Consider the following 26,733-nt stretch of genomic DNA (forward strand, 5'->3'; position numbering starts at 1 on the left):
ATGTGGTTTAGCATTAATGCCCTCAAAGGCAGTTGAAATATATGGGGCTATTTTCTCGTATTTGAAATGGCCCAGATTTATATGCTCAGTGCCGTTGTCTGATTGGGAAAGTTTACTTTTTTTCCTGCAGAAATGATGGTTCCCTTGCAACATCCTGTTCCTTTTTGCTACTTTGCCTGTCTCTAGATACATTATCCCTCAAATTTTATTTGCTTTTTCTGTAAGCTAAGAAAACAGACTACTAATTTTAGGCAATTCTAACAAGTTTAGCAAATTGATTGAAAGTGATGGTCTAAAAGAAACATTTTGTTTCTTTTAGAGGTTAAATGGATAGAATTTTACTGTGTGGATCTGCGTATCAGCAGGCTCCCTTTTGTCCTTCAGTGAGTATTCCGGTTGTAGAGGTTTCTTGATAATGGAAGTTGTTTTTGTCATTTTCTTTTAACACTAGAGTATTGTGGGGCAGGGACTTGATTTTTTTTTTTTTATGAAAAGCAGTGGAAAAGCAAACTGAATAGTTAAATTATTGATAGTCATAGAAGTTTAAAGTGTACAGGAACTGGAAATGTCATTGTGCCAGCTCCCTTGCTGTGGTGAGGTTAGGCTGCATTGCTCAGGTTCATCACACAGTGTTTGTCAGAGCTGGAAATAAAATTCAGATTAACTGGGTATTAACCCAGTGCTCTCCTCTGTATCATCCTGCTTCACAGAAAACTCCAGATGATTGAATAGGTTTGAAAGCTTGTATAATATTTTGTTTAGCTTTTTCATTTCTAAGAATAGTCTCCATGAGAACGGGAGCATTTGTGATCTTATTTTTGGTTCATGTTTTATGATCCTAGCAGTGCCTTATTTAACAGAACCATATTCTATTAAGATTTTCTTCCTGCCTGCAAGAGCAGAAGTCAGGTGTGTTCCCAGAGGTCTCCTGCACATCTCTGTGTCCTGTCTGTGCCTGGGTCACCTCCCTAGGGTTTGGAAGCCCAAATCTTAAATTCCCAGCCTTTATGGGATCACCACTGCCTTTCCTTTGTATGTTATTTCATCTGATTCTTATTATTTCAGTGAGTGAAGGAGCATAATTCAGTTTTACTCCTGAGGAAATGAATTCCCAAGAGATTTCTGGGATTTTTGTGCCTACTTTCCCAAGCAGTTAGTTACTGGGCTTTACCACCCTTTTGTAGTTTTTATTTTCACTATGACAGGCTGTCATCTGTAGATCAGACATCTTAACATGTTCAGCCTTAATTTTTGACTTCTGTTAGTAGGGGGTTTATAGGGCATAAGCTCTATGAGCACAGACTGTGTGTTATCATTGCTGTTTCCCCAGTGTCCCAAATAGGACCTGGCCCATGATGGGCACGCAGATGTACAGCAGTTTCCCCTTATCTGCAGGGATATTTTCCAAGACCCCCCCAGTGGATGCCTGAAACCTAGTACCAAACTCTATACATACTATGTTTTTTTCCTATATGTACAAACCTATGATAGTTTACCTTATAAATTAGGCACAGTAAGAGACTAACAATAATAACCAATGGTAAAATAGAACAATTATAAAAATATACTATAATAAAAGTTATTTGAATGTGGCCCCTCTCTCTCTATCTCTCTCAAATGTTTTATTGTACTGTAGTGTATGTTGAAAGAATGAATATGTGTGAAGGATGCCATCACTGAATACACTCCCTTGTTTACTTGCCAGGGAGAATGTTTCTGATAGCAAAGTGGTCAGGTCATCTGCAAGTGGCTTCTAAACTGGGGCGGCCTTGTGAAACTGACCCATGCTCAGTTGTGTGAGTGTTTTTTTGGTATTTTACTTCTGATCAGGTGTACAACTAAAGATAGGCAGAAGTTTCTTAGTACCACATTTTTTTTTCCAGCTGCATTGACTCTCGGGGCCAACTTTAAGTTCTGCAAGCGATAGTAACAGTAATTTAATTAGGCTTCTGGTTTAATTAGATGTAAATACAAAGTTATTACCATGAAAATGTTGTGTTTTATTGCCTTTTTTCCAGACAGAACGAGGGATTAGCCACCTGACCACAGAGATGGACATTTGTATTAATTCATGGTCTCTAAAATGTGTAGACCTCAGGCTTTAAAATGGTAGACAATAAATGTGTGGATGAGTTGCATCATCAGCTGTCAAGGTGGATGTATTTCAGAGAAGGTAGTACAAGCTGTCCCCTAGTTTCTAATAGAACAAGTCCTTGAAAACCAAATTTATAATAAATGCCATCCAGTGACTCCCTGATGCCCAGAGCTCCCCTACTCAGGGTAGTAAAGAGTTGTTAGTGCTGTCTGGGACACTAGAAACCACTGTTCAACAGATGATGAACGAAAGACTCCAAATGTGGCTCTGAAAAGGTTAGTGTATCAGTGAATAAGGATGTTAGGATGTGGTGCTAAGAAGCCTACTTAAATTAAGACCACCTTTGTTATTGTGGCTTTGGGTGGCAGGGGCTCTCTGATCTATGCTGTCACCTTCTGTCACATCTGTTAGCCAGTATAGTAGAATACACTAACATGGTCTATGTGTACTTTTTTTTTTGTATCATTAATGTACAATTATATGAGCAACATTGTGGTTACCAGATTTCCCCCATTATCAAGTCCCCACCACATGCCCCATTATAATCACTGTCCATCAGCGTAGTGAGATGCTATAGAATCACTACTTGTCTTCTCTGTGTTATACTGACTTCCCTGTGCCCCTCCCTCCCACATGATGTGTGCTAATCATAATGCCTCTTATCCCCCTTATCCCTCCCTTCCCACCCATCCTCCCCAGTCCCTTTCCCTTTGGTAACTGTTAGTCCATTCTTGAGTTCTGTGAGTCCGCTGCTGTTTTGTTCCTTCAGTTTTTTCTTTGTTCTTATACTCCACATATGAATGAAACCATTTGATACTTGTCTTTCTCTGCCTGACTTATTTCACTGAGTGTAATACCCTCTAGCTCCATCCATGTTGTTGCAAATGGTAGGATTTGTTTTCTTCTTATGGCTAAATAATATTCCATTGTGTATATGTACCACATCTTCTTTATTCATTCATCTATTGATGGACACTTAGGTTGCTTCCATTCTTGGCTATTGTAAATAGTGCTGCAATAAACATAGGGGTGCATATGTCTTTTTGAATCTGAGAAATTATATTCTTTGGGTAAATTCCTAGGAGTGGAATTCCTGGGTCAAATGGTATTTCTATTTTTAGTTTTTTGAGGAACCTCCATACTACTTTCCGCAATGGTTGAACTAATTTACATTCCCACCAGCAGTGTAGAAGGGTTCCCCTTTCTCCACACCCTCGCCAGTATTTGTTGTTTGTCTTTTGGATGGTGGCGATCCTTACTGGTGTGAGGTGATATCTCATTGTGGTTTTAATTTGCATTTCTCTGATGATTAGCGATGTGGAGCATCTTTTCTTGTGTCTGTTGACCATCTGAATTTCTTCTTTGGAGAAGTGTCTGTTCAGCTCCTCTGCCCATTTTTTAATTGGGTTATTTGCTTTTGGTTTGTTGAGGTGTGTGAGCTCTTCATATATTTTGGATGTGAACCCCTTATCAGATATATCATTTATGAATATATTCTACCATACTGTAGGATGCCTTTTTATTCTATTGATCGTGTCCTTTACTGTACAGAATTTTTCAGCTAGATATAGTTCCACTTGTTCATTTTTGCTTTTGTTTTCCTTGCCCCGGGAGATGTGTTCATGAAGAAGTTGCTCATGTTTATGTCCAAGAGATTTTTGCCAATGTTTTTTTCTAAGAGTTTTATGGTTTCTTGACTTACATTCAGGTCTTTGATCCATTTCGAATTTACTTTTGTGTATGGGGTTAGACAATAATCTAGTTTCATTCTCTTACATATAGCAGTCCAGTTTTGCAACACCATCTGTTGAAGAGGCTGTCATTTCCCCAATGTATTTTCATGGCTCCTTTATCGTATATAAATTGAACATATATGCTTTGGTTAATATCTGGACCCTCTATTCTGCTCCACTGGTCTATGGGTCTGTTCTTGTGCCAGTACCAAATTGTCTTGATTACCGTGGCTTTGTAGTAGAGCTTGAAGTCGGGGAGTGTAATCCCCCCAGCTTTATTCTTCCTTCTAAGGATTGCTTTGGCTATTCGGGGTCTTTTGTGTTTCCATATGAATTTTAGAACTATTTGCTCTAGTTCGTTGAAGTTTTTTTTTTAAATTTTGCTATCATTAATGTACAATTACATGAACAACATTATGGTTACTAGACTCCCCCTATTCGCAAGTCCCCACCACATATCCCATTGCAGTCACTGTCCATCAGTGTAGTAAGATGCTATAGAATCACTGCTTGTCTTCTCTGTGTTATACTGCCTTCCCAGTGTCCTCCCACCACCACATTATATGTGCTAATTGTAATGCCCCTTTTTCCCCCTTATCCCTCCCTTCCCACCCATCATCCCCATTCCCTTTCCCTTTGGTAACTGTTAGTCCATTCTTAGGTTCTGTGAGTCTGCTGCTGTTTTGTTCCTTCGGTTTTTTCTTTGTTCTTGTACTCCACAGATGAATGAGATCATTTGATGCTTGTCTTTCTCTGCCTGGTTTATTTCACTGAGCATAATACCCTCTTGCTCATGGTATTTTATTTTGATAGGGATTCTATCCATGAGCTCCATTTATTAGTCCTCTTTAATTTCTCTTAAGAATGTCTTGTAGTTTTCAGGGCATAGGTCTTTCACTTCCTTGGTTAGGTTTATTTCTGGGTATCTTATTCTTCTTGATGTAATTGCGAATGGAATTGTTTTTCTGATTTCTCTTTCTGCTAGTTCATTGTTAGTATATAGGAATGCAACAGATTTCTCTGTATTAATTTTGTATCCTGCAACATTGCTGAATTCAGATACTAGTTCTAGTAGTTTGGAGTGGATTCTTTAGGGTTTTTTTTATGTACAATATCGTGTCATCTGCAAACAGGGATAGTTTGACTTCTGCCTTGCCAGTCTGGATGCCTTTTATTGCTTTGTGTTGTCTGATTGCTGTGGCTAGGACCTACAGTACTATTTTGAATAAAAGTGGAAAGAGTGGGCTTCCTTGTCTTGTTCCTGATCTTAAAGAAAAGGCTTTCAGCTTCTCACTGTTAAGTATGATGTTGGCTGTGGGTTTGTCATATATGGCCTTTATTATGTTGAGGTACTTGCCCTCTATACCCATTTTGTTGAGAGTTTTTATCATGAATTGATGTTGAATTTTGTCAAATGCTTTTTCAGCATCTATGGAGATGATCATGTGGTTTTTGTCCTTCTTTTTTGTTGATGTTTGGATGATGTTGATGGATTTTCGAATATTATACCATCCTTACCTCCCTGGAATATATCCTGCTTGATCATGATGGATGATCTTTTTTTGTATTTTTGAATTTGGTTTGCTAATATTTTGTTGAGTATTTTTGCATCTATGTTCATCAGGGATATTGGTCTGTAGTTTTCTTTTTTTGTGATGTCTTTACCTGGTTTTGGTATTAGAGTGATGCTGGCTTCATAGAATGAGTTTGGAAATATTCCCTCGTCTTCTATTTTTTGGAAAACTTTAAGGAGAATGGGTATTATGTCTTCTCTAATTTTCTGATAGAATTGAGCAGTGAATACATCTGGTATAGCAGTTTTGTCTTGGGTAGTTTTTTGATTACAAATTCAATTTCATTGCTGGTAATTGGTCTGTTCAGATTTTCTGTTTCTTCCTTGGTCAGTCTTGGAAGGTTGTAGTTTTCTAGAAAGTTGTCCATTTCTTCTAGCTTATCCAGTTTGTTAGCATATAGATTTTCAGAGTATTCTGTAATAATTCTTTGTATTTCTGTGGTGTCCATCATGATTTTTCCTTTCTTATTTCTGATTCTGTTGATGTGTATAGATTCTTTTTCTCTTAATAAGTCTGGCTAGAGGTTTATCTATTTTGTTTATTTTCTCAGAGAACCAGCTCTTGGTTTCATTTATTTTTTCTATTGTTTTATTCTTCTCGATTTTATTTATTCCTTTTATGATCTTTATTATGTCCCTCCTTCTGCTGACTTTGGGCCTCATTTGTTCTTCTTTTTCTGGTTTCAATAATTGTGAATTTAGACTCTTCATTTGGGATTGTTCTTCCTTCTTTAAATATGCCTGGATTGTTATATACTTTCCTCTTAGAATTGCCTTCACTTCACTCCACAGTACTTGGGGTGTTGTGCTGTTGTTTTCATTTGTTTCCATATATTGCTTGATCTCTGATTTAAGTTGGTCATTGATCCATTGATTATTTAGAAGCATGTTGTTAAAGCCTCCATGTGTTTGTAGTCTGTTTCATTTTCCTAGTACAATTTATTTCTAGTTTTATACCTTTGTGATCTGAGAAGTTGATTGGTAGAATTTAAATCTTTTTGAATTTACTGAGGCTCTTTTTGTAGCCTAGTATATGATCTATTCTTGAAAATGTTCATTTTCACTTAAGAAGAATGTGTATCCTGCTGCTTTTGGGTGGAGGGTTCTATAGATGTCTTTTAGGTCCATCTGTTCTAGTGTGTTGTTCAGTGCCTCTCTCTACTTATTTTCTGTCTGGTTGATCTGTCCTTTGGAGAAGTGGTGTGTTCAAGTCTACTGAAATGAATGCTTGCATTCTATTTCCCCCTTTAATTCTGTTAGTATTTGCTTCACATATGTAGGTGCTCTTGTGTTGGGTGCATAGATATTTATAATGGTTATATCCTCTTGTTGGACTGACCCCTTTATCATTATGTAATGTCCTTCTTTGTCTCTTGTTACTTTCTTTGTTTTGAAGTCTATTTTGTCTGATACAAGTACTATAACAGCTGCTTTTCTCTCCCCTTTTTTTGCATGGAAAATATCTTTTTCCATCCCTTCACTTTTAATCTGTATGTCTTTGGGTTTGAAGTGAGTCTCTTGTAGGCAGCATATATATGGGTCTTGCTTTTTACCCATTCTGTTACTCTGTGTCTTTTGATTGGTGCATTCAGTCCATTTACATTTAGGGTGATTATCAATAGATAATCTACTTATTGCCATTGCAAGCTTTGGATTCGTGGTTACCAAAGGTTCAAGAGCAGCTTCTTTACTATCTAATTGTCTAACTAAACTCACTTATTACTCTGTTATAAACAGTATGATGATTCTTTATGTCTCTCCCTTCTTTTTCTTTCTCCTCCACTCTTTATATGTTAGGTGTTTTATTCTGTACTCTTTGTGTTTCACTTGACTGAGTTTGTGGATTTTATTTTGCCTTTAGTTAGTATTTGGTTGGTCTACTTACTTTGCTGTGGTTTTATTTAGCTATTTAGCCTTAGGCATACTTCCATCTAAAGCAGTCCCTTTAAAATACATTGTAGAGATGGTTTGTGGGAGGTAAATTCCCTCACCTTTTGCTTATCTGGGAATTGTTTAATCCCTCCTTCAAATTTAAATGATAATCTTTCTGGATACAGTATTCTTGGTTTGAGGCCCTTCTGTTTCATTGCACTGAATATATCATGCCATTCCCTTCTGGCCTGTAAGGTTTCCTCTGAGAAATCTGATTATAGCCTGATGGGTTTTCCTTTGTAGGTGATCTTTTTTCTCTCTCTTTCTGCTTTTAATACTCTGTCCTTGTCTTTCATCTTTGCCATTTTAATTATTATATATCTTGGTGTCCTCCTTGGGTCCCTTGTGTTGGGAGATCTCTGGACTTCCATGGTCTGAGAGACTATTTCCTTCCCCAGATTGGGGAAATTTTCAGCAATTATTTCTTCAAAGACACTTTCTATCCCTTTTTCTCTCTTCTTCTTCTTCTGGTACCCCTATAATGCAAATATTGTTCCGTTTGAATTGGTCACACAGTTCTCTCAGTATTCTTTCATTCGTAGAGATCCTTTTATCTCTCTCTGCCTCCTCAGTTTCTCTGTATTCCTCTCTGCCTCAGATTCTCTGTATTCCTGTTCTCTGATTTCTGTTCCATTAACAGTCTCTTCCACCTCATCCAGTCTGCTCTTAAATCCTTCCATTGTTTGTTTCATTTCTGTTATCTCCCTCCTGAATTCATCCCTTAGCTCTTGAATATTTCTCTGTAGCTCCATCAGCATGCTTATGACTTTTATTTTGAATTCTTTTTCAGGAAAATTGGTGATTTCGGTCTCACCAAGCCCTCTCTCTTGTGTTTGAGGGATTTGGGGCGGAACAAGGTTCTTCTGCCTTTTCATGGCAATTGGAGCAGTTGCTGGCAAGTGGCGCATGTGTCAGATGGGAGAACAAAGTCCCTTCCTGCTTGCTGGTTGTCTTGCCTGTCTCTGCTGTCTGTGTGGGTCAACCGCACTCAGGGAGCAGCCTCTTGGTTAATCCCCTGTGCTGCCTTGAGTGGGGTAGCCCTTGGGATGGCCTAGGGCACTGGCGGGGGTCACAGGCTAGTGGCACGTGTTCTGCCATGAGAGCAGAGCCCCTTCATGGTTCCTGGACTCTGCGTCTGTCTTCACTGTCTGCACTGGTCCACTGCACGCAGGAAGCAGCCTCTGGATTAATCTCCTGAGCTGCCATGGGCGGGGCTGCCCTTGGGATGGCCTAGGGCCCTGGAGAGGGTTGCAGGCGAGCGGCTTGTGTTCTGCCGTGAGAACAAAGCCCCTTTGTGCCTCCCAGGAGCAGCCTCTGGGTGTGGGCCGGTTAGCCGCATACATGGGGAAGCCTCTGTGCTAAGTTGTGTGGTTTCTGTAGGCAGGGCTGCTCCCCTGCTGTTCCTCAGCAATGGTGGGTCAGCCAGTTTGCTTGCAGTGCCAGTGGGGGAGGAAGGAATGGCAGGCTGCCTATTGCTGCGAGGGGCTTCAGAGTTATGTTGCCACCCAGGGGGTTGGGGCACCTGAAGTTCCTTAAAGTTCCCAGCCTGCTGGGCTGAGTGTGCCAGGATGATTTTGTCCACCTGTTAAACCCTTGTCCCTTTAAGACTTTTAAAGTGCCTACTTTTCTTTTGTCCCAGGGCAGCTGGCTGTGGGAACCTGTTCACAGTCTCAATCTTGGACCTTGCTCTTCCACTCCTCCAATATCCAGTGCACCATACAATGTGTATCTGTGCTCCCAGGGCCGACCACCAGGACTGGTTATTTAGCAGTCTTGTGCTTCCACTCCCTCCCCACTCTGATTCTTTTCCTCCTGCCAGTGAGCTGGGGTAGGGGAAGTGCTCGGATCCCACTGGGTCACGGCTTTGTATCCTACCCTTTTCCATGAGATGTTGGGCTCTCGCAGATGTAGCCTAGCTCATCTACTGTATTTCCGCCACCCTACTCACGCCACCATCTTGAGAATCCAGCCCCTCTAAATAGTTTTTCCAATATCCTTTTACCACTGACATGAAATGCTAGCTTTGTCATATGCTAAAAGAAATCTCATCTGCTCTTGGACTTTATTTTGTCCCATTGATCTTCTTGTCTATTCCTATGCCAGTAACTCTGCTAGGGGATTAATAAGTCTCCCTGTAGAAGACAAGTAGTGACTCTATAGTATCTTACTATGCTGATGGGCAGTGCCTGCAACGGGGTGTGGGACTTGATAATATGAGTGAATGTTGAAACCACAATGTTGCTCATGTGAAACCTTTATAAGATTGTATATCAATGATACCTTAATAAAAAACATACATACATACATAAATAAATCTGTCTGTAGAAGTGGTAAGTTTCATGCTCAACTGTTCCTGTTAGAATCAAGCTAACATTTTACACAGCTAGTCTTAAACACTTTGGTTTCTGAACTTCCTGCCCTAGGATATTATTAATCTGAATTACTGTATTTACTCTGTGGCCCTCTGGATACTGGCTTTTGGATTGTTAATCACACAAACTGCATATTTACATGGTTTCCCTTAATTTTGAACTTCTACATACATTTGGCCAACTGCTTAGCAATATGAAGTGGACAGATCATTTTCTCTTCATGCTAGGCAATCTACCTCTTAGGCGTACTACATTGGAGTAACACAGCTATTGTTCATCAGAAATAAAACATGCGTCAGTTCTCCCCCTTCTCCATTTTCATTGTAAAGTGTACAGCTAACACAAACATCTTTTCTCTAATAGTGTGTGTGGTAGGTATTCACTCTACCTTCTGTTCACTGGACCCCTTCCTTGACTCCTAAGTATTTTCATACAGCCAGTATTTTAATATGGTAGGATATCCTTGGTAATATTGTGTTGGAGGTTTGTGGTGTTCTCTTTCTGAGTGGATTATTCTGCTTTTCAGTTCTTTCTAGCCACAGAGCTTTGTTCTCTGCTCATATTTCTTTTATTCATGTTACTTTGCCTTGATTAGAACAATTGAACCATAACTTATTGGTTGATTATGTTCAGCTGAAGATGCCATTGGAGGCCATGTCTACTTGAGTAAGTGATCCCATGGCCTTGTCTCAGCTTTCTTTTGGTATTTCAAGGAGAGGCACTTCTCACACATATTTCCTTTTCTCTATTTTTATTTTCCTTCTATTCCCACCTGAACTTTATTTATCCTAATCTTGAAATTCTTATTTAACAAATACTTAATAGCATTTACCAAATGCTCACTCAGTACTTTACTGGTTGGTGATATTAGTATACTTTATTTACATTACTCTTTGAAATTTTCATTATACTTGCATACGTATCTTCATGTTTGCTCTAGCTGCACAACTACCTTCTGTTGCCATCTTGCTATGGCCTTTATCTGCTCCCACCTCTGCTCCACCCTGCATAAATCTCAGTCTGCAGACCTTTGTTTCTTCATACTCAAATATTTGAATTTTTCTTCTGTATAGTCTATCCCTGGCCAGAGCCTCTAAACACTTTAATGTGTTCAGAGCATCTTTACCAATTCTTGACTGTATTGAGTTGATGGTAACTACAGTGGAAGGAGTGAAGTAAGGTCACTACTATATGTGTGAACACCCCAGAACACATACTAGTGTTTAACAGTGTTTGGGCTGTAAGGGCATAGGAGGAAACCCTATTCAGCCATTACGTACTAAAATGGTAGTAATCATGGTAGAAGGAAGATTACACATAATCGATAATATTGGTAGCAGGGGTTTTTGAATAGACTTTAATGTTTGTGGAGCACTTAATATGTGTAAGACCTTATGCTAGGCCTAATGGTGTTAGGTCAGATCATGGTGTCTGCCACTTAAGAGTTCCTAGCATAATTTGAGAAGTAGCCAAATATGTAAATAGTTCTAGGGCAAGCAACATCCATCAGTGCTATGAGAATAATATCTAAGAAGAGATTGTATGAGTTGTGGTAATTAGGCACCAGAATGGTTGGTTTAATGTGAAAAGTTGGGAGTTCAGCTGTTTTCTGGATCTTCTGGTGTAGTATCTCTCTTGCAGCTGTCAAAAAGAAGTACCCACCATAAATGCTGAGGAACAAGTTCAGAAGAATTGTACCTTTCTTTTTTAAAACCTGCATCTGAAATCTTGCTACGCTGTTGGACAGTGATTGCAATGGGATGTGGGGAGAACTTGATAATATGGGTGACAGTAGTAACCACAATGTTTTTCATGTGAAACCTTTATAAGAGTGTATATCAAGGATAGCTTAATAAAAAGAGGAAAAAAACTAATAAACCATCATAAGACAGTAAAAAAAAAAAAACCTGCATCTAAAAAATTTTCACTAGGTATATAATTCTTCTTTACAGTTTTTTCCCAGTTTTTTAAAGATGTTGATCAATCATTGCCTTGCATTGTTTTAGGGAAGCATTCTGTTTCTTTGTTCCTCTGATATATTGTCATTTTTCTGATTGCTTTTAAGGTTTTTATCTATCTCTGATTTTAAACAATTTGAATATAATGTACCTGGTGTAGTCTTTATTGTATTCCTTGGGTTGGAGTTTGTGAGCTTCTTGGTCTGGATTTATATTTCTCATTAAGTTTGGGGAAATTTTGGCTATTATTTCTTCAGTTTTTTTCTATCTCCACCCCAACCCCCACATCTTCCAGAGACTCTAATTACATATATGTTAGGTTGTTTGAAGTTCTACTACTCAGTGATGCTCTGTTTATTTTTTCTGACTTTTTGTTTCACTTCGGATAGTTTCCATTGGTATGTCTTCAAGTTTATTCATCTTCTTTCCTGCAATGTCTAATCTCCTGTCAATACTATCCAATGTAATTTTCATCCCAGAGATGAAACTTATCTATAGAAGTTCGATTTGTTTCTTGTATCGTCTGTCATTATTTAACATGGTCAATCTAGTTTCTTAAATTCTTGAATATATGGAGTATAATTGTTTTAATTTCCTTTAATTTTATCTGTGTTATTTCTGAGTCACTTTGATTTTTCTTTTCATTATGGGTTTGCTTTTCTTGTTTCTTTCTGTTTTTCTTTTTATTGAATGTTGGACATTATGAATTTTATCTTCTTGGATGCCGGGTATTTTTATATTTCTATATTCTTGAACTTTGTTCTGGAACGTAAGTTACTTGGCAATAGTTTGGTCCTTTTTGGTCGTGCTTTTAAGCTTCTTGGGCAAGACCAGAAACATTTAGCCTGGAGTTTAATTTTTCTTCTTTACTGAGGTAAAACTTTTCTGAGTACTCTATCCAATTCCTTGTGAAGTATGAGATTTCCTCCTATGGTCATTGGGACAGGAATTATTTCTGGTCCTGCGTGAGGCCCAGGTATTGTTTCCTTCAGTTTTTTCAGGTGGAGCTTTCCCTGGCCTCAGGTGGTTTCCTCACATGCTTGTGCCGATTAGTAATTCAGCTGAAGACTTGGCAAGGTGGTTGGGATCCAGTATGTGTATCTTTCTGTGTAGCCCTCTCCTCTCTAGTACTCTACCCTGTAAACTCCAGCCTCTTTGGCCTTCCCAGGCTATCAGTTCATTCTCCTAAACTGAGAGAGGGCTCTGCTTGAATTCCCCTTACCTGCACTGTGGCCTGGAAATTCTCTCCAGCCAGTAAGCTAGAGCAGGTGTAGACCCTTGTTTGCTTCTTGTCTCTCAGGGATCATTGTCTTTTATTGTCTGAAATCCAGTCTTTTGAAAACTATTGTCTCAGATATTTTGTGTTCTTTAGTTGTTCCAAGTGGGAAGGTAAATCTGATCCCTGTTACTCCATCTTGGCCTGAAGCAGAAGTCCTCTCAGAATAGAACTTACATATTTCATACTCATTCTGTCATGGGGAAATTGGGTGGGTCTGGCCTTATCTTTTCATTTTGTCATCCTTCTTTTCACAGCTTCACAACTAGTTCTTAAAGAAAATGAAATTTAATATTTATAGAATGCCTTCCATGTGCTATACTATATTTTAGTCGCAAAAGTGAATAGGCTTGGCCCCTGCACCAGATGGACTTCAGGTCTAGTGAGGGAGACAAATGAGGTTCTTGTTGATATAATTAGAAGTAATATATATTTTGAAATATCTCAGATGCCACCACAATGTAGAGTGACGTGTACATTGTGTAACTACGATAAATGATTAAAGCATTTGAATATGAAGGCCTTTTGCTGACACTTGTAACTTCTTTCTCCTAGCCATGACCAGGTTGTCCACCCTTTCTTTCTGCCATTGAAGAGGGAAGGATTGTAACTGTGCTCTTGGCCCTACAACTGCCCTGGATTAACCTTCTTTTATATGACTTTTCTTTGCACCTGAAGTTTTGTCTGTTGTTAGATCTGACTTTATGTTTCTCTTTTACTTTCACCAATATACAAACTTAAAGACTAAAGTATAACAAATTAGTTGCATTTGCTGTAGACAGATGAGTTTTTTCCAGTGAATTTGTATATTTTCAAAAGTAAAATTTAGTTGGTTGTTGAGATTGGAGGGGAGGGAAGGTTAAGGGTGGCAGAGGACCACAGTTACAGCTAATAAATCTGGCCTATGTTTTCAAAGGAACTCTTTGGATGATGAAAGAGGTCAACTTGAGTTTTTTAGGGTAAGATGAGGGTTGCTAGTGACATTTAATAATTCTCCTCCTGGGACTGGGTGACAGGAAAATGTGAGTAATGCCAGCATGCGCTGACTGGGTAGGTATGTAGCACATTACCTGAAAAGTGAAAGTTGCAGGTCCTGATTGGCGCAACACTAACTACCTTGAGCCCTGATCAAGACAGCCAGACCTCGAGTAGTGGAATTTGTTTTTTGTCCTAGTCAGTTGTTGTGACCAGAGTGCTCCTTAGAAAAATAGCCTATGTTTAGATGACTGTTTCCCAAGTGGTCTATCTGGTACTGTAGTAGTTCTGGCTATTCCTTCTCAAGGAGCTCATTGATGTAACTTCAGAGAACATGCCATCTTGCTGTGTGTGAAGTGTCTTACAAGACACACTGCTGTGTCAGTTTTTAAGCTTCTGGTTCCAGATGTCTCTAGTAGCCCTACTTTTTCTCAGATACTTGGCCAGCTTGCACATATGAATAGCCTTTTTGTCCTGCAGAGGCTGTGAGAAGCTCTGCCCAAGCATTTGAGTTAACCACCATTTATGGCGCAAGCCCTCTGTGAGGCACTCATTGTACTCCTAACAGAGGATGTACAAGAGATTTCACTGGCCTCAAAGGTACTTATAGTGCAGAAGGGAAATAGCATAGGTGAATTCAGAGGCCCATTCAGAAGGACCACAGAAGAAAAAAATTAGAAGATAAGCAAAACAGTTGGTGTTTTGAATTCTGTTTCTTCAGGCTTCTCCATTGGGATTGGTGTCTTGAATGACCAAGCAGCTGGCACCCAACCATTTATAGACATGTTCTATTTTGAGACTGAGTTTGTGGTTTGAGAAGGATGTCTAATCATTTTCAACAAATGCTTATTGAGTGTACCAAGTATTGTGGTAGGCACAGGAATACCAAGAAGTATAAAGTTATATCCTCTGCTTCTAAGGAACTGCTCATATTTGGAAATTCAGGGTGTGTCTAAGATTAAAAATAGTCTTAATAAGATAGAAGTTTCATAAGAGAAAAGCATAATTGTCAACATTTGGTAAAAATATATAGCAAACTATTAACCCCTGTGGGATATAGGGCATGTGGCAGGGGCAGAGGAAGGATCTTCGCTTTTTACTATATACATTTCTATATGGTTGGGAATTTTTACCAAGTGCTACTATTTGCCTTTTTGAAATTATTTCTTTGTCAGTTAAAATAAAGATAGAGACTAGAAGATTACATACATTAACCTTGAATATCTTTGTGTGATAGGATTATGAATGATTTATATTTTCTGTATTAAGCCTCCCTACTATTGTCTACGTTTTCTATAATGGATATATACTGTTTTGTAAATAGAGAAGAAACCATTTGAAAAACAAAACCCAAAAGCACTTACAATGATTATTATAATTACATTTCAACATCCTAACCGTATTTTGGATGGTAATATACCAGCTTATCCTTTTTGTCTTCTCACTCACCACAACTCTATTAAGGTCATCCTTCTATCATTACTATTATTAAATAAAAAGATGAAGCAAGGGCATTTCTACCTGCTTCTGTCCCTTGTCATTTTGAGTGAGTTAGCCTAGAAGCAAAAGGAATCCAGATATTAGCTATTCAACTATACTGTGATGGCTGCTTAGAAAAATTTAAATTCTCCTGATTGGGTTACAATTATATCTGTCAATGTGGGCTGTGATCTCTTGTTTTAAAGCATCCTCAGAATACTTTCTGTATCTTTATATTTAGTTCTGTTGGAGAAAGCAACTAGACTATCCCATCTCCCCATCTGGTACAGTGAAGAAAACTCACTGCTTGGCTTACTTTTTGTCTGAGAGAGAAAATTTCCAAGTTATTTGTAATTCACATTAAGCAGTTAAATTCTCTCTCCACCAGATTTTGTTCTGGGAGTTCCTATTTTCTTATAATTATGAATTTAATTACTTTGAAAATAATAGTTGTCTTAATTATTTAAGGAAGTCAAAGATTGAAGGAGAGATGTCATTTCTAAATAAATGTTTTTTTCCTTATAGCATGTGTTTGATGACCTCAGTGGCTCAGTATCCCTGTCGTGGGTTGGAGATAGCACTGGGGTAAGTAATATTTTGAGTCTGTTAATTCAACCTAGCAGGAAGAAGATGTAGATTGTGGGAGTTTAAGCCCTGAATGTTGTTCCTTCCTGAAATTTCTCTAACCTCAACAGTAGAAAGTGCATGCTTGCAGGACAGACTTCCAGAAAGCTGTGCTCAGTTTGGTATTGCTTTGGAACAGGGAACATCTTGTGACCACCTTCTTCAGTAAAAGAAAGATAGCCACCTTTTTAGTCCTTGAGGGCATCTTGGCATCAAGATAAGCAAGAAGGAAAAAGAGGAAAGAGAGTGCCATGTGCTAAGAAGGGACCCTCATAATACTTGGGAAAACCCTTGTGTGGAAGCAGAAAGCTGCACATTGCATGACTGGGCATTTTCCCAACTGCACTGTTCCCATGTCCTTTCCCACAGCTTTTGTCAAAGGGCCGTGGCACCCATGGACTCATGGCCATCTGTTGGCCCTTACCCTTCCACAAAGCGGGAACTGCCCGGGTTGAGGGAGTGGGAAAGTCAGTCATCCCTACTAATGTGGAGCAATCTAGTAGGAGCTTGTGCTGAGGAAGCATTGGCCTCAGGTTTTGAGTCAGGACTTGGTTTTACCTGGCTCTGTTGTCCTGCCTCAAGAGCTACCTCTGGTAGTGCAGTAATGTATATATCATGGCATCAAGGCTCATGATGGCTATATCAGAATCTGAAAGAAATGTAATTTTGATGCAAGTCTTAAGTTTCTTATTTTAATTAATTTTTAAACTTCTGGCAGAATTTCCTTAAGCATGTCTCAATTTCTTCTAAAATTTGAGTTGCGCCCTAATTTCCATGATTTTTCCATTTATCTAAGATAGTTGGCATCTGTAAGCCTTGTTATGTGGCTGTTTGAGCCTTCTTAGTTTCTTGTACTGTTCTATCAGAATCCTTTCCTCATTCATGTTTTTCTCTAGACAAATACTTTAAAAATTATTTTAAAAATACAAGAAGAAAAGGATACATATATGATACAGTGACCTCTATTAGAACATGCGTACTATTCTAGCCTCTGTAAGAGAAAGATGATTTTTGCCTGAGAATATCTTATAACGATATGGATAAAAAAAAAGTTAAAACCTTTCTTTATTGTAATGTGTTGTTGATTAATGCTACCTCACTGCTTTAGGTATAGGCAACAACAAAATGAGTTGAACTCTTGAGTCATTATAAGCCCTAGTAACTTTGTCCGTCTAGGTTTTCAGATATATTATAACATAGGCTACTACAAAGCAGGGCTTTTGGCAGTCTTTCGGAGGTAGGATTAATCTCATCACATGCAAGCATGTAACTAAACTATCTGTCTTATTGACCACATGCTTTTGTCTCTCTCCAGATCATTCTAGTCTTGACTACCTTCCATGTACCTCTGGTAATTATGACTTTTGGACAGTCCAAGCTGTATCGAAGGTGAGATGCATAATATAGGGCTTGGGCATTGACTGAGTAACACATTGTGAATTTAAGTTCTCTGCTTTTCTAGACCTGATGAAATCTTAACAGTTGATTTAAAAGATCTAGCTATCTTAAATTTTCACAGGACTGTCACACTCAGCATATTTTTAAATATCTATTTAGCAATCTGAAGAAGTATGAAAAGGAATCTAGTTCCAAGGAGATTAGATTGACCTGACTGAATGGCAAAACTAAAACAGAAGATGAAAGAGTCTACGGGGTGTATGTTTGTTAACTTAAATGGATATTTATTTGTAGGAAGTTTAACCATCTTTGTATTTATTATAAGCACAAAATGGCTTGTATATCCCTGAAATAACAATCCTCACTGTACCTTCCAAGTGAATATTACTTATATAACATTTTGAGGCCCAAACAGGTTGTTTCTAGATCAGACCTACCAAAGTGACATGTGGTGTTGACATGTAGGTGGTAATGATGGCAGCATATGTCCTGGAACCATAACCTGTACTGTGACATTCAGTTTTAGAGTTGTCTTCTCAAAGGTATAGTTTGGTTAATAGTAGGATAGATTCAAGACAAACTAACTCCCAGAAATTGTTGATTGTCTTGTCAGTCATTTGTGTCTATCCCATTTTTTCCCAAGGGACCTAAAGAAATATGACACTCCAGCAGTTGACATCAAACTACTCCCAGGGCTAGGGGATCTCCCAGGATTCATCCTACTTTATCAGGGTTCTTTATTTAACTGTGGTCTTTTAACCAGTGCTCTCTGTCCTTCAGCACAGTGACATTGGCTTACAAGTAGGCCAAGAAGGTATTGTTTGAAATTGCTGTAAGCTCCTTAATGGCAAGGTTCTTGACTAACTTAGGGTTCTCCAACAACTAGCCAAAATGACACATAGGAAGGCAGTACACGGTAAGTGAGCGAATGAATGAATGCCTTGGCTTCTCTATAATTTTTAGACTGATAATACATGTTTATTTGTTTGATAAGCATTGGCAATGTACTATGGAGCCCTAGTTTTAGAAAGGGCCATAATTTCTAGTTTTTTTTTTTCGTTTTTGTTTTTGTTCAGTTAGAACAGTAGTTGAACCATTTCAGACAGATGAAAGATATCCCATTTGTGGAGGAAAAAAAAATACATGAGAAAATACATTACAAATGTTTGTGACTTAAGTAACTCCAGTGTTTAAGAAACTTTGCTGTCATAAAATCTTTACTTACAATACAATTTTTCTTACCAGTATCTTTCATCATAAAAGCAATACAATTCCACGGTAAAACATTTGGAAATTTTAAGGGAAAGAAAAAATTTACCCTAAAGTCAAGTATAATCAATATATTTAATCATATGGCTGTATAGACTTGGGACGCAACATGGTAAAATGTAAAGTTGCCAGGTTTTGTTTGCAAATAGGCCTGGGATTGAATCTCAGCACTGTTGTTTGTAAGCACAATGAACTCTGACAAGTCATTTAATCTCCTTGAGTCTTCTTTGTCATCTGTAAAAGAAAAATTATAATATGGCTACCTTAGAGCTGTTACGGGTTTTGCTCTGCAGTACCTGCCATGGAGTAAGAACTTGGTGGGGTTAGCTGCTGTCATGTCAACAGCCAGGGGTGGCATGTAGCCAGCATGTACTGGCACTGTTGTACCAGTTGTTAAAATGAATTAAAAGCCTTCCATGCCAGTTGGTAAAAAGTGATTGCCTATGCCCAGATGCCTCCATGGCTTCTACAAATACATACACATCCCCACCCTTGTCAACATATGGGAGTTAATAACACCTGGCTTTACAGCCTGTATTCATTCTCATTGGTCAGTGCTCATACCGTGATGTTTTTCATGTCCCATCTGCCAATAATCCAGAATTTACTTAGTCATTATTCTCTTGGACACTTAAGTTGTACCTAATTTTTTCACTGTTATTAATGCTGCTGTGACATAATGTGTGTCATGATTGGAATGCTAAATTCCAGTTCATTTTTTAATAGCAAATGAAAACCTCCTCTCTGATCTCTACATGTTTTGAAGGCTGCTTACTAAACTGCTTTTCCAGGTTGAAATTATTTTCTATATATATTGCTTCTGCCACTTTTTTGCTTGCCTTCTGAATTTACTTTTTATTCTCTACATTGCTCTTTAATCTTGTGCTTAGAACTGGACCTGACAGGTTCCTGAGTCATACCCATGGGGAGTGAAATGTGTTTTCATGGCTTTTTTTCCCATCCTTTTGCTTTTCAATATTGTGCTTACCTTAAGACAGCCCAAAACAAAACAAAAATACAGTGTCGCTGTGTTACTGTTTAAATCCCTACCACCATCTGACTCAGCCTTTCTTATCCTATATTTGTCTAGTCTTCTGAGGAACCCCTAATATATACTTTACTAGAGAGTAATCCTATTTGTTTCTTGTATAATATCATGTTACTAAAGTTCTTTTCCTTCATACTCCACAACAGGGTTTTTTGTTTGTTTGTTTTCTGTTTTTACCATGGTCATTTTGAATATTAATTATTTCCTCCCTACTGTGAAGTAGAAACTCTTCCAGAATTTAGGTGGAAACTGTAAATATGCCTGTGGCCTCTCCAACTGAGCTGGCCTGGTCTGTTCTGAAGTGACTCATGTGGTTGAACAGGCCAGCCAAGAGGCACGTGTTGCTTAGTTATGGGAAAGGGAGGGAACACCTTGATCGAGATGAGTCCTGAATATGCTGAGATTGCCCAACTGAGAAATGAAAACCTGTTGAACCGACTCTAAAGGCTCCTCTGTTTTACACAGGTTTAATGATTATATTACTTATTGGATTATCTTTTTCTACTAAATCTTACATGGTCAGAGGTTCATTTGGCATTCAAATAAAAGGAAGCTAATCACATGCCTACGTACCCTGGTGCAGAGGCTCACAAGAATTGAAGGGAGTTGTCTCTTACCTGTGCCAAGCTAGAGGGAATATACATTGGTCCTTAGGTTGTGAAAAAGAATTGTTGGAGATTTGGGCCATAATAAAGTCCCTAGGCTTTAAACAAATAGGAATAATAATTCATATGATAGATTATAATATACATTTGTCTCTCACAAATATGAAGTTAGAAAGGAAATTACAGTTATGATGACAATTTGATTTTTGATAGCCAAAAGAAGTTTTGTACCTTTTTGTTTTATAGTCTCCTGAGTCTAACTTTTCATGTTAAGCTCAACATAGTGAAACATATGTAAAGCATTATGCTACCCCAGAATTCTATACCTAATTACCACAAAATTGCTGGGCTATTTTTTTGTGATTTTTATTTCCTATTGAGAGTTGTTCAATTTTTGGAAATTCATAAGGGCATCTTTAAGAGATTTCACATGAAAATTTATTCCATATTAAGTGTAAGTTTTTCAGGATGTTTTGTTACTTGAGGTTAAAAATAAAAGGTTAAATGTATACAATAGATATTAAAGCAATGTACAGGAAACCAGCCTCTCCAAGACATCTTGTATGACAGCCTTTTTAATGATATGTTTGGTTTAATTTTCAGGTTATTAACAATGACTGCATATTTTAGTAACAAGGCTGGCATAAATTCCATTTACAAAATGCACTTTGGTGGGGGTTTTTTCTTAAAAAATTTTGTTGAAACTTATGATGGTATTTTGCTACACCTTCACTTTTACAAACTTTAGGGCATATAAAAATCATCAAAATGGTGGTTTTCATCACTTAAGAAATATTCCCATGAAAATACTTATTCTTAGAGTCATCTTGTCAGTCAAACCAAAATAAGAACCCCAGATAAATATTCATGCCTTCTGACAAAGTTCTGTGGTTTTACTTGCAATATCTTTCCCTCTTTATTATCTCACTTGCATTTTCAAAACTTCTGCAGGAAAATGCACCCTTTTCCAATTAGGATAAAATGCAATGAAATATTAAAATAAAAAAATGTAAGGTAGGTAGCATTAGACAGTTGGGGTCAAAAAAGAGACTAAAGTACTGGGAGATCAGTTTAATGTAAATTCAAATTCTGCCAATTTTACTTGGCAATAATTTTAGGCCTGATTCCTTTGTCATATTTTAATAAGCTACATTGTTTAATAAGCTACAACACTTAATAAGCTCTATTGATCTTTTAACTGGAAATCTCAATACAATCAGTGCTCATTATTCATGATGGTAAGGTTCTGCCAAGTCTCTATGAATACTGAATTAGCGAATACTGAACCATTGCTTGTAGGGGAGATACAGGGCTAGGATCCTGTAAACCTCTGGTCACAGCATTCAGTTTTGTCAATTGGTCAATAAAGAAAGTTGTTTTGCATATGTTTCTGTTTAAAGACACCTAATTTAATATATGTTAGACACCTTATTTAATGTATATTGTTGATTCACTAACATTGAGCTCACAACCACCTCATACCTGAAAGAAGCTTATCTAATTAGCATATTTTCTCCATTAGGCACATCAAAGCCTTCTTGTGCTCAGGAACACTGGACAGCACTTCAACACTGGTCTTAGGGGCCATTTTAAACAGCAAAATCACCAGTAAAGATGCAAAATGCACAGCATTAAATAGACCTTGAAAAAGATACAGTATAAGAGCTGAAATAAGAAGGCAGAATGTCCCCTTGTTAGACTTCAGGTGGGAATGTGTGCACTGAGTGGCTCAAATTTTTCATCTCCCCATGAATGTCTGTAAATGACTGCAAAAGTGCCGCAAGTTGATTTCTGAGGTTACAAATACCTTTCAGTGAGTAGGCAAGCTTGCAAATACAGAATATGGGAATAATGAGTTTCCTATAAGTTTTCCTGATAGTGAAAACTACAAAACTATAATTATTTTTTAAGAGTCTGTTATCATTGTGCTTTTATGTTGCAATTTACAGAAACTTAATCATGGCAAAAAGGACCTAAAGGAATAGAGAACTGGTTAGGTCTGGAAGCTGACTAAACAAGGATATCTGTGCTTATTTGATTGTTGAGAAAGTAAAATGTAAGAGCCCCGGAGATACTGTACGACTCTTACTGTTACTTCTCATTAAATGTCTGCAGAATAAATGCCTGGGGTCATGAGTTCCTATATATTGTAAATGAAAAGTGCCTAAAAAGAAGGGTGCAATTGTTGGCTATTGGTATTTGGGTTGAGTGTCAACATGAGTCTTCTGGAAAAACCCCTTTTCATTGCTTCTATCTTGCTAGAAATTTTAATGGTATATTTTATTAGAAAAGTTCATGTGATGATTATTTTTTCCCATCTATTTTAATGTCTAGATTTTTCTTGTTCTTGGAGTTTATAAGTCTGTATTCCAAAAATATTTCTGTTATAGCACTATTTTCTTGAGTTATAAATGTGCATATTCTTATGTATACCATAGATACATCCAAAAGTGATTATTTATTTTTGGTAACCGGAAATTGGTTGTTATTAAAAAGACTTGTTTCTAAAGCAGCTGGTTTCACAGGATTTTGTTAACTTATGATGTGACTGCCTTTCATAGCTCTATTTAATAGAATTTGAAAAGTAGATTTATTTTTGAAGGTATTCATTGATTTCTTCTTCAAGGTACTTTTAAATAATGTGTTATGTTAAAATGTATCCCTGAGCCCAGCATGGCCTCAACAGAACCCTACTTAAATACCAGCAAGTTGATACTAGTCTGTTACGGTCCAGTTTAATTGGCTCAAGAACCAGAGTGCTATAGCAGATGATTTTTGTTTTGCTCATGTTGCTTTCTTGTCCTGAAGGGCAGAGATGTATTTGTTGTGCCAAGTTCTTAAAAAGCAAGCAGGCTTGCTAATAGGTTTATGGCAGTTCCCTGGGGAGGTGATGAAGGAGGGGAGATTTGTAAGCTGGTGATCATCAAACCACTGCAAACCCCTTAAGAAAGTTGTCTGAGCAATTATGAGATGTGCACTGTAAAGCTAAGAATTGTTCATGTACGTCATTTGGCCTGCTGTCAGGGAGATAAGAGCTCTTCTTACACTCCAAAGCCAAAGAAAGGGTAATATAGGAATCTGGGGATGGCGTTTGATCCCTGCTTTATTTATCTGGAACTTTCCTATGTGTGTGCTAAAATATGGGATGAATCATGCAGATAACTTAAAGTCACACATAGTTTGCTTTAGTACTCTGTCAGGGACCTATATAAATATTCAGAGATACTTTCCTCTTGTCTCTCTCTAGCTTCTTCTAAGCTGATGTTTACTGCCAGGCCACACGCCCTGGCAAAATAGAGGAAGACTGCAGGCTACAAGAGAATAACTAAAAGCTGTCTCTGGTTTGGGGCTGAGAGTTAAAAGGATTGGCTTGTAGTTTCAATTTTGCCCTTAATTAACAGGTTGACTTTTAATAAACTGCCTCTCCTTGAACCTCCTCATCTGTGAAATGAGAGAGTTGGACAATAGGCTTTCTTCAGTCTCTGGCATCTCTCATGTTCTACGGTTCTGTGATGATTTGTCGAGGCCACTACCAAAATTGTCCCATCTTTTAAGTCATATATTCTATCGGTGAAGACCACTGTACATTGTATTGATCACTGGCCAACTAACTGGCAGTACGGAGTGGTCTTCACTGCTGAGTGCACACTGAGACATTACGTTCTGTATCATGTTGTAGTAGAACTGTATGTGGTATTAAACCTGTCAGAGCTAAACAGCTACTGATTTTTGCTTTTGCTTTTATTTTTCAAAATATAAACGTGGAATCAAATATGGTTGGAATGAACTGTTGGGGAAACTTTGACAACCCAAGAGTCGATATTAAGTATGTTTTTCCTAGCTGTGTTTCACGTGTGGTGTACATTAGAGACCTGAGTCTAGGGATCATAATTTTGGGGTGCAGTGGATATGGATTTCAAGACTCCTGCTACTTAATTTACAGCTTCATCAGGAATACTATATATTAATAGATTAGTTGGAGGCTTTGGACTACATTTAGCAGAGATCCCAACTACAACTAAATTAGATAATAAGGAAATTAATGGCTCATAACTAAATACAGAGAAAGAATGGGCTTCATTGTCCATTTGATCCAGTAGCACGGGCTGTGCTTCTCTGGAATTCCAGAATTACCCCAGCAGCGCTCTCCACGTGTGTTAGCTTCAACTTCATGTTGTGCTCTAATTGTATCAAAATGCCTTAGCGGAGTGTTTTCTTGCATTCACGTACTACAGCATTGGGGTTTCTCAGCCTTGGCATTACTGGTTTTAGAGCCAGATAGTTCTTTGTCATTGTGGAACTGTCCTGTGCTTTGAAGGATGTTCAGCAGCATTCCTGGCCTACACCTGCTAGATGCCAGTAGCATCTTAAGCCTGAGCTATGATAATCAAAGATGTCTCCAGATACTACCAAATATTTGCAGCAGAGTGGGGAGCACAAAATACATTGGTTGAGACACACTGGTCTAAAGGAAGACAGACCATTTCATCAGGGGGCTGAGAAAAAGTGTTTTGTAAACGACTCCAAATTTCCCCCTTTTGTCTTATTGGCTTCATCTGGGTCACTGCCCAATTCCACCCATCAGCAGTAGGTGGGTAGAATTTCCTTCACACTAATTAGGCCCAACACTGGAGCTAGGAATGGAATCAGCTCCCCTGAGGCAAGTAACTGTTCAGGATAGGGTGAGTGCCTCAACAGAGTTGATGGAAAGGGGTAACAGATGCAGGGCAGGAACCCAACAGTGTCCATGATCACTGCATTCTTTATTTGTCCTGTTTTCTTCCTCTTAGTGAGGACTATGGAAAGAACTTTAAGGATATTACAAGTCTGATCAATAACACCTTCATTCGGACTGAATTTGGCATGGCTATTGGTCCTGAGAATTCTGGAAAGGTGAGACTCATTCATGCATACATAAGGCTGTTCTTGATGCCACATGCAGGGCTATCAGATATTAATACTAGAATTAGCCAGTGGTACACAGCAATATGTTCATTTAGTTTACCATTACTATATTTTAAAATCAAATATAATTTAATATTGATCATAAAACTTCATAATTATATGGCATTTGTTTAGCATTGCAATGTGTACCTCTTAAGATTTTAGTCTTTTGGGAAACTGGCTAATCTCAAACTGGCCAGGCTCAAATTCATAGTTCAGAGCACTTAGCTCAATTCAGGATGATATTTTTTGATAAGACTAATACTTGAGAAGTGGAGTGGCCATTTAATCTCTTTTTATAACTCATCTTACTTTTGAGGCTAAAATTTTAACTAATGTCTGGTGAACATGATGTGAGAACTTCTTGTGCTCTTACAGTATTATACCCTGAATCCAAACTTGCTTATTTCTAATCAGGTGATCTTAACAGCAGAGGTGTCTGGAGGAAGTCATGGAGGAAGAATCTTCAGATCATCAGATTTTGCAAAGAACTTTGTTCAGACCAATCTCCCGTTTCATCCTCTGACTCAGATGATGTATAGCCCTCAGAATTCTGATTATCTTCTAGCACTCAGCACTGAAGTAAGTCTAGTTGAGGAACTTCTCTAGCCTTTTGTATTTTTATAGTCTCAAAATATACTGTCTTAAAAGGACCTTGAGGGTAATGCTTTCTAGTGAGTTCTTACGGCATAAAGTATGTATTTCTTCCAATTTTTTTTGCACTTTGGTAAAGGGCATAACTTTCATGTGCTATCTATTTCAGGTAAGTGTGATGTCTAGTTGTCATTACAGTTGTTTTTAAGTGAATAGGTATGTGCTGTTGGAATAATGAACTAGAAATGAACTAGTAATGAACATTGTAAAGTAACCATTCCTGTGCTGCACGGCACATAATTGGCAACATAAATTGGCAAACTGCTGACATTGTTATTGTTTCTTTCCTATGGCCAGACCACATCTTTACAATTTTTCCTTCTTTGTTAGTTACTTAGTATATAAAGCCCATTGATTTCTGTCTTTGATGTTCATGTATTAAACATCCAGAGTCTTAAGTCCCTGTAATCCTTACCATATGACTTACCACACTCCTGTCCTCTCCCCAGGAACCAGTGTCCCTCCTTGGCTCTCCCACTGCTCTTCTGAAAGTTTCCTGGAGTACCAGTCTCCTTTAGCATGGATGTTAAGGGCCCAGAATGGCTGAGCTGCTACATTATGATAATCATAATTATACTTTACCTTTATTTGGCTCTCATTTTATTTCTTGGTATATGGTCTGCTGACCAGCAATAGGAGATAGAATCCCCTGGGAGATTGGTTTAAAGTGCAGATGCCTTGGCCCTGACCCAGATACAATACATCAATGACTTTTGGTTGCAAGGTGGCTGGTATTTGTAATAGGCTCTCCAGCTGAGCCTGCACACTAAAATTTGAGAACCATTGCTATGATGACCA

The 26,733-nt window shown here is 38.1% G+C and overlaps 1 protein-coding gene across 4 annotated transcripts in view; it reads left to right on the top strand.

Annotated features, from left to right (window-relative positions):
* The window catches only part of SORT1 (sortilin 1), an 82,867-nt gene that overhangs the window by 17,476 nt on the left and 38,658 nt on the right, over window positions 1–26,733 (top strand). For all 4 annotated transcript variants that reach the window (XM_073234446.1, XM_037001557.2, XM_073234447.1 and 1 more), the window contains exons 2-5: window positions 15,919–15,978; window positions 17,333–17,406; window positions 25,128–25,230; window positions 25,699–25,863. In XM_073234446.1, the coding sequence (XP_073090547.1) occupies window positions 15,919–15,978; window positions 17,333–17,406; window positions 25,128–25,230; window positions 25,699–25,863 (402 nt within the window). The remainder of the gene's footprint in view (window positions 1–15,918; window positions 15,979–17,332; window positions 17,407–25,127; window positions 25,231–25,698; window positions 25,864–26,733) is intronic.

The sequence above is a fragment of the Manis javanica genome, chromosome 4 (assembly GCF_040802235.1).
Source record: "Manis javanica isolate MJ-LG chromosome 4, MJ_LKY, whole genome shotgun sequence".
In the NCBI taxonomy this organism is placed as follows: Eukaryota; Metazoa; Chordata; class Mammalia; order Pholidota; family Manidae; genus Manis; species Manis javanica.